This window comes from Erpetoichthys calabaricus, chromosome 17, assembly GCF_900747795.2.
Source record: "Erpetoichthys calabaricus chromosome 17, fErpCal1.3, whole genome shotgun sequence".
NCBI lineage: Eukaryota > Metazoa > Chordata > Cladistia > Polypteriformes > Polypteridae > Erpetoichthys > Erpetoichthys calabaricus.
In genome coordinates this window covers 6,481,105-6,496,762 of record NC_041410.2, presented here as the reverse complement: position 1 = coordinate 6,496,762, position 15,658 = coordinate 6,481,105, and the positions used below count along the sequence as shown (strand labels likewise).

General features: G+C 44.2%; 1 protein-coding gene across 1 annotated transcript; it reads left to right on the top strand.

The window, feature by feature from the left end:
- Window positions 1-318: 318 nt before the first annotated feature.
- Window positions 319-15,363, top strand: fbxw9 (F-box and WD repeat domain containing 9). Its single transcript, XM_028823337.2, has 6 exons — window positions 319-425; window positions 564-736; window positions 3,689-4,404; window positions 8,960-9,108; window positions 10,108-10,377; window positions 14,863-15,363. The coding sequence occupies exons 1-6, from the start codon at window positions 408-410 to the stop codon at window positions 14,935-14,937; spliced, it is 1,401 nt and encodes a 466-aa protein (XP_028679170.1). The 5' UTR covers window positions 319-407; the 3' UTR covers window positions 14,938-15,363.
- The last annotated feature ends 295 nt before the right edge of the window (window positions 15,364-15,658 follow it).

Here is a 15,658-nt window from a genome sequence, read left to right as displayed (position 1 = left end):
ACCCACCCAAGCCATAGCTGGAGTTAAAAGGGTGTCCTGTCTCCTAAAAGACGCACTATTACTAAAATAAATTTTAAAGGCTATTTTTTTTTCCTCTTTAAAGTTACTGCAATGTAAATATAATCAACGAATACGCGGAGCACTGCTGCCTTGAACTATTCTCGCGTCAATGGGCTCGACATCGCAGCAAGCATAAAGAAATGGGCGTTACAGATGGGCGGGGTTATCTGTCAATCTTTAAAACTTCAGCCAATAGTATATTCAATTCTTTTTTGCTTTCAGATTTTGACAGTTATCACGCCCCTTAGACCCGCCCATAATATCTCCGGTCGGCTGCGAAAAGTGACGCAAATGAGTCGCGCCGGAAAAAAAAAACTGCACGAATTCTGAGCAAACCTTGGAGCCTCATGACTGATCAAATTCAGGTAATGTATTTTTTCCAATGGGGACATTATGATTAGAGGCGTCGCTGCGCTTTTTCGTTATGCAGACAAGTCATAAATCAAAAAACGATTTGCTGTCATTGCCAATATGTAACGAATTTATTTTATTTTAAAACGCAGAGCTCTGGGCAGTGCAAACTGACCACTCCCGAGCCCGAGCAGAATTTAGAAAATGGTAGCGAGGAAGACGTCGGTGCCTGCAGCGAGGCAGGTGAAGCTCAGCGCTATATGGATCACATGTGGCGCTCGGCAGGCAGTGACATTCGGCAGCCGGTTGAGGAGGAAGAATTCTGGTAAGGCCTTAATTTTCTTTTTTTATCTTCGCGTCATTCCCATTGCGAAGCGCTTAATTCGAAAGTGGGATCCTGACTGCATTTCAGGAAAAGCGCCCGAACTTTCCTGATTTATATATTGTTTTTTATTTCAGAACAGACATATACAGTACGTGGTGTTGCGGGAGGGCGTGGTTTTATGCAAATAAATTGTTTATCAAGGGACTAGTCACTCCCCCCCCCCCCCTCTCGTTTGACACAATTTCCCCCATGTAAATCTGGTTTGCTCGCATTACTTTAATCTTTAGCCAAGCCTATCCATTCGCTTTTCCTGGGAAAAAAACGGAATACAGTATCCGTTTCTAGTACTGTACCCACAAAAAGTCCAAAGGGTGAAATCTGCATTAGAGAGCTTTACACCACCTTGAAAAAGTCCAGCAGTAAAAATGCAAGTAATTAAAGTCAGTCGGAATTACTTTGACAAGAATAACTAGGTCACTAGAATAAAAAAATACATTCTCACACCAAATAATGAATTAGCACAGTGTATTAAGGATAAGTTCAGGATTTTTTCAAGTCAAAGTTATTTATTCACAATCTTCACCGTCATGGTATATATAATTTTGACACATATAATTATGTTCTAAGGTGTAGCTTTATTAGACTTGCAGTATATAAAGGAAAGACCTGCGTGTGTGTGTCTATGGAGCAGTGCGCTTTGCTCATGCTCAGCCACATCCACTAGATGGCGCATGCATGTACTTTTGATTTTTTTCGGAGCTTGCTCACTTTGCGCATGCGTGTGTGTATGGAGCAGTCCGCAGCCACGGGAGGAGTTGTGAATTCTACGGAAGATGTAGAAGCTTATACTGTACAAGTGTGACTTGCACTTGGTGAGATAGCGCATGAACGCACCTGAAATTGCACGTCGCTTCTCATTCAACCCAAACCTTCTTTATTTATTTGTCTGGTTTGTACAATGCTATATACTGCATACGCTGCCGTTCTTTATTATATTCTGTAAGTGCCTTGAGCATGGGAAAGGCGCTATATAAATAAAATGTATTATTATTATTATTAAGCAGACAAACTGAGCTTTGTGGTACGTGCATGTTCTTCATTCACACAGCGAGCAGCCATATACAGTTGTGCTTGAAAGTTTGTGAACCCTTTAGAATTTTATATATTTCTGCATAAATATGACCTAAAACATCATCAGATTTTCACTCAAGTCCTAAAAGTAGATAAAGAGAAACCAGTTAAACAAATGAGACAAAAATATTATACTTGGTCATTTATTTATTAAGGAAAATGATCGAATATTCCATATTTGTGAGTGGCAAAAAGTATGTGAACCTTTGCTTTCAGTATCTGGTGTGACCCCCCCTAAACGTTTCCGGTAACTGTTGATCAGTCCTGCACACCGGCTTGGAGGAATTTTCGCCCATTCCTCCGTACAGAACAGCTTCAACTCTGGGATGTTGGTGGGTTTCCTCACATTAACTGCTCACTTCAGGTCCTTCCGCAACATTTCGATGGGATTAAGGTCAGGACTTTGACTTGGCCATTCCAAAACATGAACTTTATTCTTCTTTAACCATTCTTTGGTAGAACGACTTGTGTGCTTAGTGTCGTTGTCTTGCTGCATGACCCACCTTCTCTTGAGATCCAGTTCATGGACAGATGTCCTGACATTTTCCTTTCGAATTCTCTGATATAATTCAGAATTCATTGTTCCATCAATGAAGACAAGCCGTCCTGGCCTAGATGCAGCAAAACGGGCCCAAACCATGATACTACCACCACCATGTTTCACAGATGGGATAAGGTTCTTATGCTGAAATGCAGTGTTTTTCCTTTCTCCAAACATAACGCTTTTCATTTAAACCAAAAAGTTCTATTTTGGTCTCATCCGTCCACAAAACATTCTTCCAATGGCCTTCTGGTTTGTCCACGTGATCTTTAGCAAACTGCAGACGAGCAGCAATGTTTTTTTTGGAGAGCAGTGGCTTTCTCCTTGCAACCCTGCCATGCACACCATTGTTGTTGAGTGTTCTCCTGATGGTGGACTCATGAACATGAACATGAGAGAGGCCTTCAGTTGCTTAGAAGTTACCCTGGGGTCCTTTGTGACCTCGCCGACTATTACACACCTCGCTCTTGGAGTGATCTTTGTTGGTCGACCACTCCTGGGGAGAGTAACAATGGTCTTGAATTTCCTCCATTTGTACACAATCTGACTGTGGATTGGTGGAGTCCAAACTCTTTACAGATGGTTTTGTGACCTTTTCCAGCCTGATGAGCATCAACAACTCTTTTTCAGAGGTCCTCAGAAATCTCCTTTGTTTGTGCCATGATACACTTCCACAAACATGTGTTGTGAAGAGTAGACTTTGATAGATCCTGTTCTTTAAATAACACAGGGTGCCCACTCACACCTGATTGTCATCCCATTGATTGAAAACACCGGACTTGAATTTCACCTTCAAACTAACTGCTAATCCTAGAGGTTCACAACATGACAAATATGTCATATTCAATCATTTTCCTCAATAAATAAATGACCAAGTATAATATTTTTGTCTCATTTGTTTAACTGGTTTCTCTTTATCTACTTTTAAGACTTGAGTGAAAATCTGATGGTGTTTTAGGTCACATTTATGCAGAAATAAAGAAAATTGTAAAGGGTTCACAAACTTTCAAGCACAACTGTATTTGCCTCCATTGGGTTCCAGTCTGACCTTACGGATCTTTTTCCCTCAAGGACGCTGCTTGGCCAAGTGATGCAGAGGGCAGTCCAGTCAGTTCCGACGTTTGCCGCTAGGTGTGTGTACTAACGTCCCTCCAGCCCCCAGAAAGAAATTCTTGTTATTTTTGGGTCCCCCCCTCATATATAAACTGATTCTCTTCGCTATTGGTTCGTATATCGTGCTTTCTGGATTTTGTTAATCTTGACCCGGTTTGTTCTTTCAGGTCCAAGCCTCAGCCTGCTCTGCCATCCTCCTTCCCCAGGTCCCCCATGGACGGAGCTCCTGGTCATGTAGGCCTTCTCTCACTGCCCTGGGAGCTCCTCCTTGAGATTATCTCCTACCTGCCAGCTCGTTTCATCCTGACTGTGCTTCCCCAGGTGTGCCGGACACTACAAGCTCTCGTATCGGATCGAGTTACCTGGAGGCTTCGTGCACAAAAACAGCTGATGGCCGCCTTCCCACTTACTGAGGATGAGGATTTTGATTGGCCTAAAGCTTGCAGCGAATTAGAAGAACATCTATCTCACTGGTCAGATGGCAAGGTGGAGCATTTCTCGTTGGTGGATGGACACTTTGCCACTGTCGACACCGTACTGCTGCTGGAGGAAGGCAATCTTTGTGTTTCAGGGTCACGGGACCGCAACGTCCGGATGTGGGACCTAAAAAACCTTGGGCAGCCCTCCAGTGAGGTTTTGCTCGGGACACTTGGGAAGGAGCGCAGTGGAACCCACAAAGGATGGGTTTGGTGTCTTGCGTCCCGGGGAAACCAGCTGTGCTCCGGATCTTTTGACAGTACCATCAAACTTTGGGACATGGGCTCTTCGGGGGCTCTCATCACAGAAGTCACGGGCAAAGCGGCTGTTTTGTGCCTGTTTTGTCTTCCAGATGTTCTGGTCGCTGGTTCCTATGACAAGAAGGTCACTGTGTATGACCCAAGAGGTGAGCTGCTCTACCAGTAGACCCAACTCCCTGCACATTTTATTGTTAAACTGCAGTATTTTGGAGGTAGTTCTGTAAATTAATGATGGGCGAAAATGCATACGCTTTTGCTGTATGCGACGTGACCAATTGGAGGTGCGAATGAATGCCTCGCTGCAACTTTTTGTTTAAAGGTTTTTGTAATTGGTCATCACTACGTTAACCTTGTGTAACTATCAGGTGACTGGTTGTCTGATGATTTTACGAGAACAGTTATGACCGGAGCAGGGCATTCAAATCAATATGGCCAATCCTACTGTAGCCAAAGGTTTGAAGTGTGCCACTGTGATCTGTGAGGTTTATTCTAAACACCTTATTTTATTAAAAACTAGCTGTCCCCCGCAGGACAAAGATTAAAAATCAATGTCAAGAGGGCCTGTTGGTGGTCTTCTTCTTCTTCTTCTTCTTCTTTCGGCTGCTCCCATTAGGGGTCGCCACAGCAGATCATCTTCTTCCGTATCTTCCTGTCCTCATCATCTTGCTCTGTCACCTCCATCACCTGCATGTCCTCTCTCACCACATCCATAAACCTTCTCAACCTTTAAGTATTTGCGACCCGAATTTTCATAACAGTTTTAATCGCGCCCCCCTAACGTTTTTTTGAAACCCTGTATTCCTATATTTTTTGCTGCCGATACACCGCTACAAGTTTAAAATTTCCCTATGAATAGCAAAATTACGCCACATATGGCAACATTCGCGCCCCACAGTTTGAGAACCGCTGTCTTAGGCCTTCCTCTTCTCCTCTTACCTGGCAGCTCTATATCCTTGACATCCTTTCAAGAGACCTCTTGGTATACAATATTTTTGGTTTTGTTATCGGAGGTGAGAATGCAGCTGTGATCTCTTTGCCAGAAATTTAAAAAGTTGGCCAAGCGGCAGGCAGGTACGCTCGAACGTGAAACGTTGGCACTGTATCTGACCGTGTTCAGCTGTGACGGGAGAGTGTCCCCCCGCTGTCGGGAGAAGAGCATGTGGCCGTGATATCTCTGCCAATGAGCAGCTACCCTCCATAACACACGGAGCTCTGATCTCAAAAACATCAAACGTTACTCCTTAAGAATCTCCAGATGGTAATGTCTGCTGAGCAAATGGGCATCGCTAGCTAAGCAGAGAGAAGGTGCGCTCCCAACACGTGGCGGGAGGTAGAGCGACTCGAACGGAGGCTGGCGTGTGAGTGATTAGGGCCCCGCCCACCTCCCTACTCCTGAGATCCCGCCTCCTCCTCCCATTGGCCTACAGCCTCTCTCTCGGATTTGCGCAGATAAACCAGTACCACAGCCGAACTTTGATACTTGGCGTGATAACAGAAGTCACAAAATCAACCGGAATGTTCAAGCAGGTTACAGAGAAAAACCCAATCTAAATCCGTCAAGCAGTTCTCTCGTGAAAAGCGGACAGACAGACAGATAGACTTTGGATTTTATATACAGGGTGAGTCATAATGATGTTAACTTTTGAATGGCGGGAACAATTTATTCACAAAACGTACTTCATATGTGCAGTGATGATTTACAGGAATGTCTCAACCTGTTCGCCATCACGCTCAGCACATGTCATATGTGGCACATAAATTGTATAGAAGTGTACAGAGCAGTACCATTAGTGTTAATATAATTTCGACTCACCCCGTATATAGAGATGTGTAATTGAGGCCATAACTAAATACAACTGAAATCACACAAATCATCTGACAGGGAGATGGAAAGAAACAAGTAGACGACGACTCAGGCTGAGGTGCCCTGTTTGGTGACCATCAGTATACAGCGGGGAAAATCAGTACAGGGCGGCATGGTGGCGCAGTGGGTAGCACTGCTGCCTCACAGTTAGGAGACCTGGGTTCACTTCCCGGGTCCTCCCTGTGTGGAGTTTGCATGTTCTCCCCATGTCTGCGTGGGTTTCCTCCCACAGTCCAAAAACATGCAGGTTAGGTGGATTGGCGATCCTAAATTGTCCCAAGTGTGTGCTTGGTGTGTTTGTGTGTGTGTGTGCCCTGCTGTGGGCTGGTGCCCTGCTCAGGGTTTGTTTTCTGCCTTATGCCCTGTGTTGGCTGGGATTGTCTCCAGCAGACCCCTGTGACCCTGTAGTTAGGATATAGCAGGTTGGATGATGAATGGATGGATGGATGGAAAATCAGAAAATTTTTTCTCTCAGTAAATGTATTCCTAATGCGGCTATTGACATGAAATTTTCATCAGATGTCGGTAACAACCCAAGTTATCCACACATATAAAGAAATCAAAATAAATAAGTCCATAAATAAGTTCTGTGTGATAAAGTGGAATGACACAGGGAATAAGTACTGAACACACTTACTGAAATTTATTTAATACTTTGTAGGAAAGCCTTTGTTAGTCATGACAGCTTCAAGACACCACCTGTATGTCGCTTGCATTGCTCAGGTGTGATTTTGGCCCATGCTTCCACACAAACCGCCTTCAAATCTTGAAGGTTCCAAAGTTCTCTTCTATGAACTCTGATCTTCAGTTCTTTCCATAGAATTTCAATTGGATTCAAGCCGGGTGATTGTCTGGGCCATTCTAGCAGCTTCTTTATTTTCTTTATTCTCTGAAACCAATTGAGAGTTTCCTTGGCTTTATGTTTAGGATCCTTGTCTTGCTGAAATGTCCCCCCTCGTTTCATCTTCAGCATCCTGGTAGATGGCAGCAGATTCTTATCAAGGATGTCCCGGTACATTTCTCCATTCTTCCTTCCTTCGATTATATGAAGTCTGCCAGCCCCACACCATGATGTCCCCACCTCTAAACTTCACTGTTGGTGTGGCGTTATTGGGGTGGTGTACAATGACATCCTAAGAGTTTGATTTTAGTCTCCTCTGACCAGACTCTGTTCTCCTAGTATTTCATTGGCTTGTCCAAATGTTGTGCAGCAAACTCTAAACGAGCTTCAACCTGCTTTTTCTTCAGCAGTGGAGCCATGGCGGCTGAGTGCATCATTTATTGTTTTCTTAGTCACAACTGGACCTGCTCATTCCAGGTCTTTCTGAAGCTCTCGATGAGTGGTCCTTGACTTTTGGACAACTCTTCTAATTATGGCTCTGAGGCTAGGGATCTGCACTGGCAATCAGAAAGGCTGCCAATTCGAATCCCGTAAATGCCAGTAGGGACTCTGCTCTGTTGGGCCCTTGAACAAGGCCCTTAACCTGCAATTGCTGAGCGCTTTGGGTAGTGAGAAAAGCGCTATATAAATGTAAAGAATTATTATTATTATTATTCTTTTGACTCCTCTGTCACAAATCTTGCAAGGAGCACCTGGTCGTGGCCGGTTTATGGGGAGATGATGTTCTTTCCACTTCCGGATTACGGCCCCAACGGTGCTCACTGAAACATTGAGAAGTTTAGATAAACTCCTGTGACCGATGCCATCAGTAATGTTGTGAAGGTCTTGAGAGAGGTCTTTGCTTTTACCCATCATGAGATGCTTCTCGTGTGACACTTTGGGAATGAGGCCATCAATTAGGACAAAACAAGCAGATATTGTGAATTTCCCCTTGGGATTAATAAAGTCTATCTATCTATCCATCCATCCATCCATCCATCCTGATCGGGGATATCAAGATTGCTGTCTAAATCCTGACAGATGTCAGCTGGTGTCTTGGCTTTCCATGCCTTTTTGCACCTCCTTTTCTTCATGTGTTCAATACTTTTTCCACTTTATTACACACAACTTAATTTATGGACTTATTTGTTTTGATTTCTCCATATGTGTGGATTACTTGGATTGTTACTGACATCTGTTGAAAATTTCATGTCAACAGCCCCGTTAGAAATATATTTACTGATAAAAACGTTGACGCGTTCAATACTGATTTTCCCCGCTGTATGGGCAGGGGCCGCTGTCTGCTATTTCGAGTTTTCCCTGAGAACAAATTCTTTCTGTCCCTTGGTGCTGGAAGAGCCTAAAGAATTGGGTTACGGTACAAGCGGCCCGAAATGACCTTTCTCTGCTGAGTGGCGATTGGGTGAGAAGCGCTGACATCCAGGAGAGGCATGGAGTAGAGCCGCTGACCCTCCACATCAAGAGGAGCCAACTGCGGATTCTTGCTGGATGCCTTTCTATGGAGGTTTTACAGCATGACCACCTGGGAGGGCACTCCGGGGGGATACCTAGAACTCGCAGGGAGGTTTATATCTCTCCCAGTTGGCTTGGGAACACCTTGGGATCCCACAGTATGAGTTTTCAAGTGTGGCTGGGGAAAGGGACGGACGTTTGGGCCTCACTGCTAAGACTGTTGCCCCCGCTTTGGAAAATGAATGAATTGTGTTAAAGCCTAATCCTTTGTGTCATATGTAGGTTGTGTAAAGCTGGCATCATCCTTGTTCCTGTGCCAATAGTAATGTAAATTAAATGTGGCCAATGAGGTTGTTATTGTGAAGCATGTGTGCTCATTGGTGGCTCTTGACCTCCATCTTCTAGTAAAGATGTGTGAATGATAGCTGGTTGCTCTGTCAATTCATACAATGTCCACTCTGATGTTTGTTCTTCTTCTTCGCAGCTGCTAACCCCTTGGTGAAGAGTCTTAGGCTCCACAATAAAGCTGTGTTATGTTTAGCTGCTGATGACCAATACATAATCTCAGGAAGTGATGATCACACAGTTGTGGTGTTTGACAGGAGAGCTGGGAAGGTCCTTCAGAAGATGCAGGTATGACCACTAGGGTTCTTCTTGAGTATCATCAACCTGTCCTTTTTTTACTTTCTCGTATAGGGCAAGTATTGTAATCGTCCAAAAATTCAACCTTGAGATTTTGATGAATCTCAACGTTTTAGACCTCCCCAAGTCCAAGTTGCTTTCTCTTAGGCAAAGTATGGTAATTGTCCAAAAATTCAATTTTGATGAATCTCGACGTTTTAAACCTCCCCGAGTCCGATTTACTTTCTCTTAGGGAAATTATTGTAATCGTCCAAAAATTCGATTTTGATGAATCTCGACATTTTAAACCTCCCCAAGTCCGATGTACTTTCTCTTAGGGAAATTATTGTAATCGTCCAAAAATTCGATTTTGTTGAATCTCGACGTTTTAGACCTCCCCAAGTCCAATTTACTTTCTCTTAGGGGAAAGTATTGTAATCGTCCAAAAATTTGATTTTGAGATTTTGATGAATCTCGACGTTTTAGACCTCCCTGAGTCCGATTTACTTTGTCCTAGGGAAAGTATTTTAATTGTCCCAAAAATTGATTGTGATGAATCTCGACGTTTTAGATCTCCCCAAGTCCAAAAATACAATTTTTGGAATTTATGTGTGTGTATGTATGTATGTAAACATTATAACTTGAGTATGCTTTATCTTAGGTCAAGCAAATTTTGCATACAAGTATGAGGTACAAAACGTAGATTTCTATCAACTTTTGAGCTACTTCTGCTAACCAGAAGTGGTACTTTATGTTTTATTTATGCAGCTGAAGAGTCCGATTTATTCAACTTTACTTTTATAATAATTGTTCAAGATATTATTAATTTGATTTGATTTGTTGTTGATGATTCTTTAATGTACATAATATAAAAATATAACCATTGTCTTGCGGTTTACTCCTCAAATATCCATCCCCATATCTGAGTATATGGGAAAGTCGAGGGGAGAGCACTCCCGATTTTATTTGAGATGACACATCAATGACGAATTTTCTCTTCTCTCCATGTAGCTGAGTTCCTACCTGCTGTCCTTTTCCTACCAGTATCCACAGCTGTGGGCAGGTGACAACCAAGGAATGCTGCATACGTACGAGTGCCAGGCAGGGCTTTTCCAACCCATTAAGAAGTTCAACGTGGGTCACAGTTCCCTGATCACAGGAATCCACCATACCCTGAGCTCGCTGTACACGTGCTCCACGGACCGGACCATCAAAGTACATGTGCCATCAGTTCCACCTAAGACTTTGTGCACTCTGCATCACTGGGAAGTTGTCAATGGGGTGAGTGGTATGGCTGAGTTACTCTTCTGTGTTGTCTTTACTGTTATATCCTTCTTAAAAAAAGAATCATTGCTCCATTACTGGATAGGCCTCTCCGCATTTCCATAAGATGGCAGGTTATGAGGTAAGGTAAATGCGGACTCTGTGGAGAAAGTGTACTTTTTAGCTTATTTGGCAATTCATAACACTAGAATACTGGTGTGGGGGGTGCATGCTGGACCCTAATTACAAATATGTGGATTTTTTTACATTTTCTTCTTACGTATTTTGTTGAACTCTTTCAGGGTTGATGTTGACTTTTGTTGAAATTCAGGGGGAAAGGACAGTAATCGGGTGTAAACTGCGACAAAACTCGCCGTTATGTTTTAGTTCGACTCTCTTTGCTTGAAGGAGAGCTCCGTAGCTTTGTTGATTTGACCTCGATTCCCTGCATCTGCATGAGTAGTGAAGAGCAAACAGCCTCTAAAATGGCAGCGACATCTTAAAGCAAATGTGCAAAGCAAAATACTCCATGGACATTTTACGTATTATTTCTGAATATTTTCTAGTGATGTAGGGCAGGATGACGCTCTACACACTTAACAGTCTTACTGAGTGTGCAGTGCAGCGTTTTGTTGTTAATCATTCTGCACGTACGAGAAGATTTTTTACGGTGACAAATGATGTTAGGGGAGAAATTTGCAGCTTTTCTTGCCCGCTATAAATCACATTCATGTGCAAGGTGAGAATAAAAACCTGTTTTTAACGCAGAGCAATTCTCATTTCATTCAATACCATTTATCTGACCTGTTGTGTCCTTGATGTCATGTCTTGTCTGTGTTCGGACATGTTTATCGAGCACACTGATCCCAAATGCTACCGAACCGTTCTCCTGCCCACCTCTTCCACGCAGGCCAGGGAACGGTTATGGTTGTCCCGGCATGAAGTGATCACAGTAGTCAAACAAACTAGACTGTTTGGGGTTACATAGGACTAACGTTCTCGGGCAGGGAACGAATTCCCTGTGTGTGTACACCCTAAGACACGTTGTGGTGATGCACAAATTCTCCACAAGAGGGTAGTAGAACAAGCTTTTTCAAAAATTAGAAACACATAAACTCATCCTAATCTTCTGTTTTCCTCACCTGCTGAAATTAGACAGCTGTGTGTTGGTGGCACGTCTTTTATCAAATTATGATCGCGGTGATGCACATCAACCACAGATAAAAAAAAAAAATCATTTACTATACAAATTAATAATAAATTTCAGTACTGGAACGGTCATTGAAATTTCCATAATTTTCATTGGGCTGAAGTATTCAGACCTCTTCACTGAGTTCACATTTTATGCTGCATTTTATTATTTAATCTTTTCCCATATCAAGCAACACTCAGCATCCAAAATTCTGAAGCAATTTTAGGACAAAAAAGTTTTAGGATTTTTTTTGTAATTTTTTTAAATAAAAAACTGATTAAATTTGCTCTGAGGGTGTTGATGGAGAAGTTTAGAGAAGGCCAGAAGGAGTTGCATTGCGTCTTTGTGGACCTGAAGAAAGAATATGAAAGGGTGAGGAGAGGGGAGCTGTGGTATTGTATGAGGAAGTCGGGAGTGGCAGAGAAGTACGTAAGAGTGGTACAGGATATGTACGAGGGAAGTGTGACCATGGTAAGGTCCGCAGTAGGAGTGACGGAGGTGGGATTACATCAGGGGTTGGCTCTGAGCCCTTTCTTATTTGCAATGGTGATGGACAGGTTGACAGACGAGATTAGACAGGAGTCCCTGTGGACTGTGATGTTTGCTGATGACATTGTGATCTGTAGTGAGAGTAGGGAGCAGGGTGAGGAGACCCTGGAGAGATATGCTCTAGAGAAGAGAGGAATGAAAGTCAGTAGGAACAAGACAGAATACATCTGTGTGAATTAGAGGAAGGTCAGTGGAATGGTGAGGATGAGGGGAATAGAGTTGGCGAAGGCGGATGAGTTTAAATATTTGGGATCAACAGTACAGAGTAATGGGGATTGTGGAAGAGAAGTGAAAAAGAGAGTGCAGGCAGGGTGGAGTGGGTGGAGAAGAGTGTCAGGAGTGATTTGTGACAGACGGGTATCAGCAAGAGTGAAAGGGAAGGTCTACAGGACGGTAGTGAGACCAGCTACGTTATATGGGTTGGAGACGGTGGCACTGACCAGAAAGCAGGAGGCAGAGCTGGAGGTGGCAGAGTTAAAGATGCTAAGATTTGCAGTGGGCGTGATAAGGATGGATGGGATTAGGAGCAAGGACATTAGAAGGTCAGCTCAAGTGGGACAGTTTGGAGAAAAAGTCAGAGAGGTGAGATTGTGTTGGTTTGGACATGTGCAGAGGAGAGATGCTGGTTATAGTGGGAGAAGGGTGCTAAGGATAGAGCTACCAGGGAAGATGAAGTCCTAAGCGAAGGTTTATGGATGTGATGAGAGAGGACATGCAGGTGATGGTGGCGACAGAGCAAGATGACGAGGACAGGAAGTTATGGAAAAAGATGATCTGATAGAACATCTGCAGCATCTTATTGCAGATGTTGAAAGACGCCAGCCTTCTAAGGAAGTATAGTCTGCTCTGTCCTTTCTTACACAGAGCATCAGTATTGGCAGTCCAGTCCAGTTTATCATCCAGCTGCACTCCCATTTATTTATAGGTCTGTACCCTCTGCACACAGTCACCTCTGATGATCACGGGGTCCATGAGGTGCCTGGTCCTCCTAAAATCCACCACCAGCTCTTTGGTTTTGCTGGTGTTCAGTTGTAGGTGGTTTGAGTCGCACCATTTAACAAAGTCCTTGATTAGGTCCCTATACTCCTCCTCCTGCCCACTCCTGATGCAGCCCATGATAGCAGTGTCGTCAGCGAACTTTTGTACGTGGCAGCACTCCCAGTTGTATTGGAAGTCTGATGTATATAGGCTGAACAGGACCAGAGAAAGTACAGTCCTCTGCGGTGCTCCTGTGCTGCTGACCACAATGGCAGACCTGCAGTTCCCGAGACGCACATACTGAGGCCTGTCTGTAAGATAGTCCATGATCCATGCCACCAGGTATGAATCTACTCCCATCTCTGTCAGCTTGTCCCTAAGGAGCTGAGGTTGGATTGTGTTGAAGGCGCTAGAGAAGTCCAGAAACATAATTCTTACAGCACCACTGCCTCTGTCCAAGTGGGAGAGGGATTGGTGTAGTATGTAGATGATGGCATCCTCCGCTCCCACCTTCTCCTGGTATGCGAACTGCTGAGGGTCGAGGGCGTGTTGGACCTGTGGCCTCGAGTGGTGAAGCAGCAGCCTCTCCGTGGTCTTCATCACATGTGACGTCAGTGCGACAGGCCGGAAGTCATTCAGCTCACTAGGATGTGATTCCTTTGGGACTGGGGTGATACAAGATGTTTTCCAAAGCCTCGGGACTCTTCCCTGATCCAAGCTCAGGCTGAAGATGCGTTGTAGAGGACTCCCCAACTCCAATGCACAGGCCTTCAGCAGTCGTGGCGATACTCCATCTGGACCTGCTGCTTTGCTGGCATGAAGTCTCCTCAGCTCTCTGCTCACCTGCGCTGTTGTATTTGTGGGTGGGGATGTCTCTCCTATGCTGGTATCAGCAGAAGGATGGGTGGAGGGTGCAGTACTGCGAGGTGAGAGTGGGTTAGGGTGGTCAAACCTGTTAAAGAAGTTGTTCATCTGGTTTGCTCTCTTCACGGCTCTCTTGATGGTGGCAGCCCGCTTTGAGCTGCAGCCAGTGATGATCTTCATCCCTTCCCACACTTCCTTCACGCTGTTATTCTGCAAGTTCTGCTCTTTCGCCGCCCTGAGCTGGTCTCGGAGTTCCTTCTGCACGCACTTGAGCTTGATTGTCAATACTGAAACTGTGCCACATTTGCATAAGTGCACAAAAAATAAAAACATTGACATTGGTACAAGAAATATATAATGGAAACGATTGAGTTTAGAAATGTGGGTACGGTATGATTATTAAGGCACAAGCGTTTCAGAGACGGACTGTTTGTATAATCGATTCGTTTTTGCCTCGGTGCATTCCTCATGCTCGTTTGTTTCTCTGACATTCTGCCTCGCCTACACTTGACGCTCACGTGCACACACACCTATTATTTCTAACGTTCATGGCGTCCTTGGCATCCCGTTTTCCCTCGTTCTGGAATCGCAGGACCTCCTAGGATGGCGGTTGAAGTTCTTCCCGTATTGATGCTGGTTTTCTACTCTGCCATTTCTGTTGCGTTGTTATGCAATGTCTGCCTAAACTAAATCTCTTTTCATTTAACTCGTGTCTAGATGGTGGGTCCTCTGCTCTCTCTTGTGTGTTTCGGCAACAGTTGCTTATTTTTTTTCTTCTTAATTTTCATGTTTGCGGAGAAGCTGCAAGTCATTTTGGTGCTCATTTCAACCTGAACACCCAATGTAAGCTTTGGCTTCTTCTGTCTTGTCCTTGTCTGTCTGGTTCTAACCCCATCTCTCAATCTCTGTCTGTTCCTCAGCTTAGCGTTTCTGGAGATATTCTGGCTGCCGCCTCTGGAGACATGTCTGTCGAAGTGTGGAGGATGACGACATGAAGGAAACTTTTCACGACATTACACTACAGCAGTACCTGTGCTCAATATTTCCCAAGAGTCCTTCCTTTTGGGGTAGAGGCGAAAGTGACAATGCCATGCTGAAACTTCTAGTGTGGTCTCAGTGCGATGGAGTCACAGTGGGTGACCCCGGCCTCACGTCAATAGTGGTTACCCCCCAACCCCCTGTGTCAGGTCAAGCAGTGGACTCTTGCTCACCTGTAGCAGGTCTCATTGAGTGTTGTTGTTGTTTTCTAGTATTTCTTGAGTGTTTTTTTTTTTTTTTCATGTACCACCCAACCAGACCCCAGAGTCCTGCAGTGCTCGTTTTGTCACCCAACGCCAATGCAAGCTCCAAATATATGAAGTGCTGTTCTTTGGATTAAACCATTTTTGAGCATAAAGTGAAGTAAACGGGGCATTGGATGACCTAATCGGGACAGTCTGCTTTACTAGCGGCCACTTTCTGCTGCTCTTTTGTCTTCCTGTGACTTTGCATTCGCCCGAAGCTTGACAGCCTTTAAAGCTCTCTGCAGGGTTTCTTCAACTGTGGGTTGAGGTGTGCGCTGCCGCTGTTGGGTTGCGAGTTACTGTTGTACTTAATGAGTTGTGGATGGTTTGAGATTTGGGTTGGCGTGGGTTGAATAAGCAGTTGACATTTCTCTGATGATCGTTGTTAATTTTTGATTCCCCCTCTCGCACCCACTAGTCTACAAGGGGGACA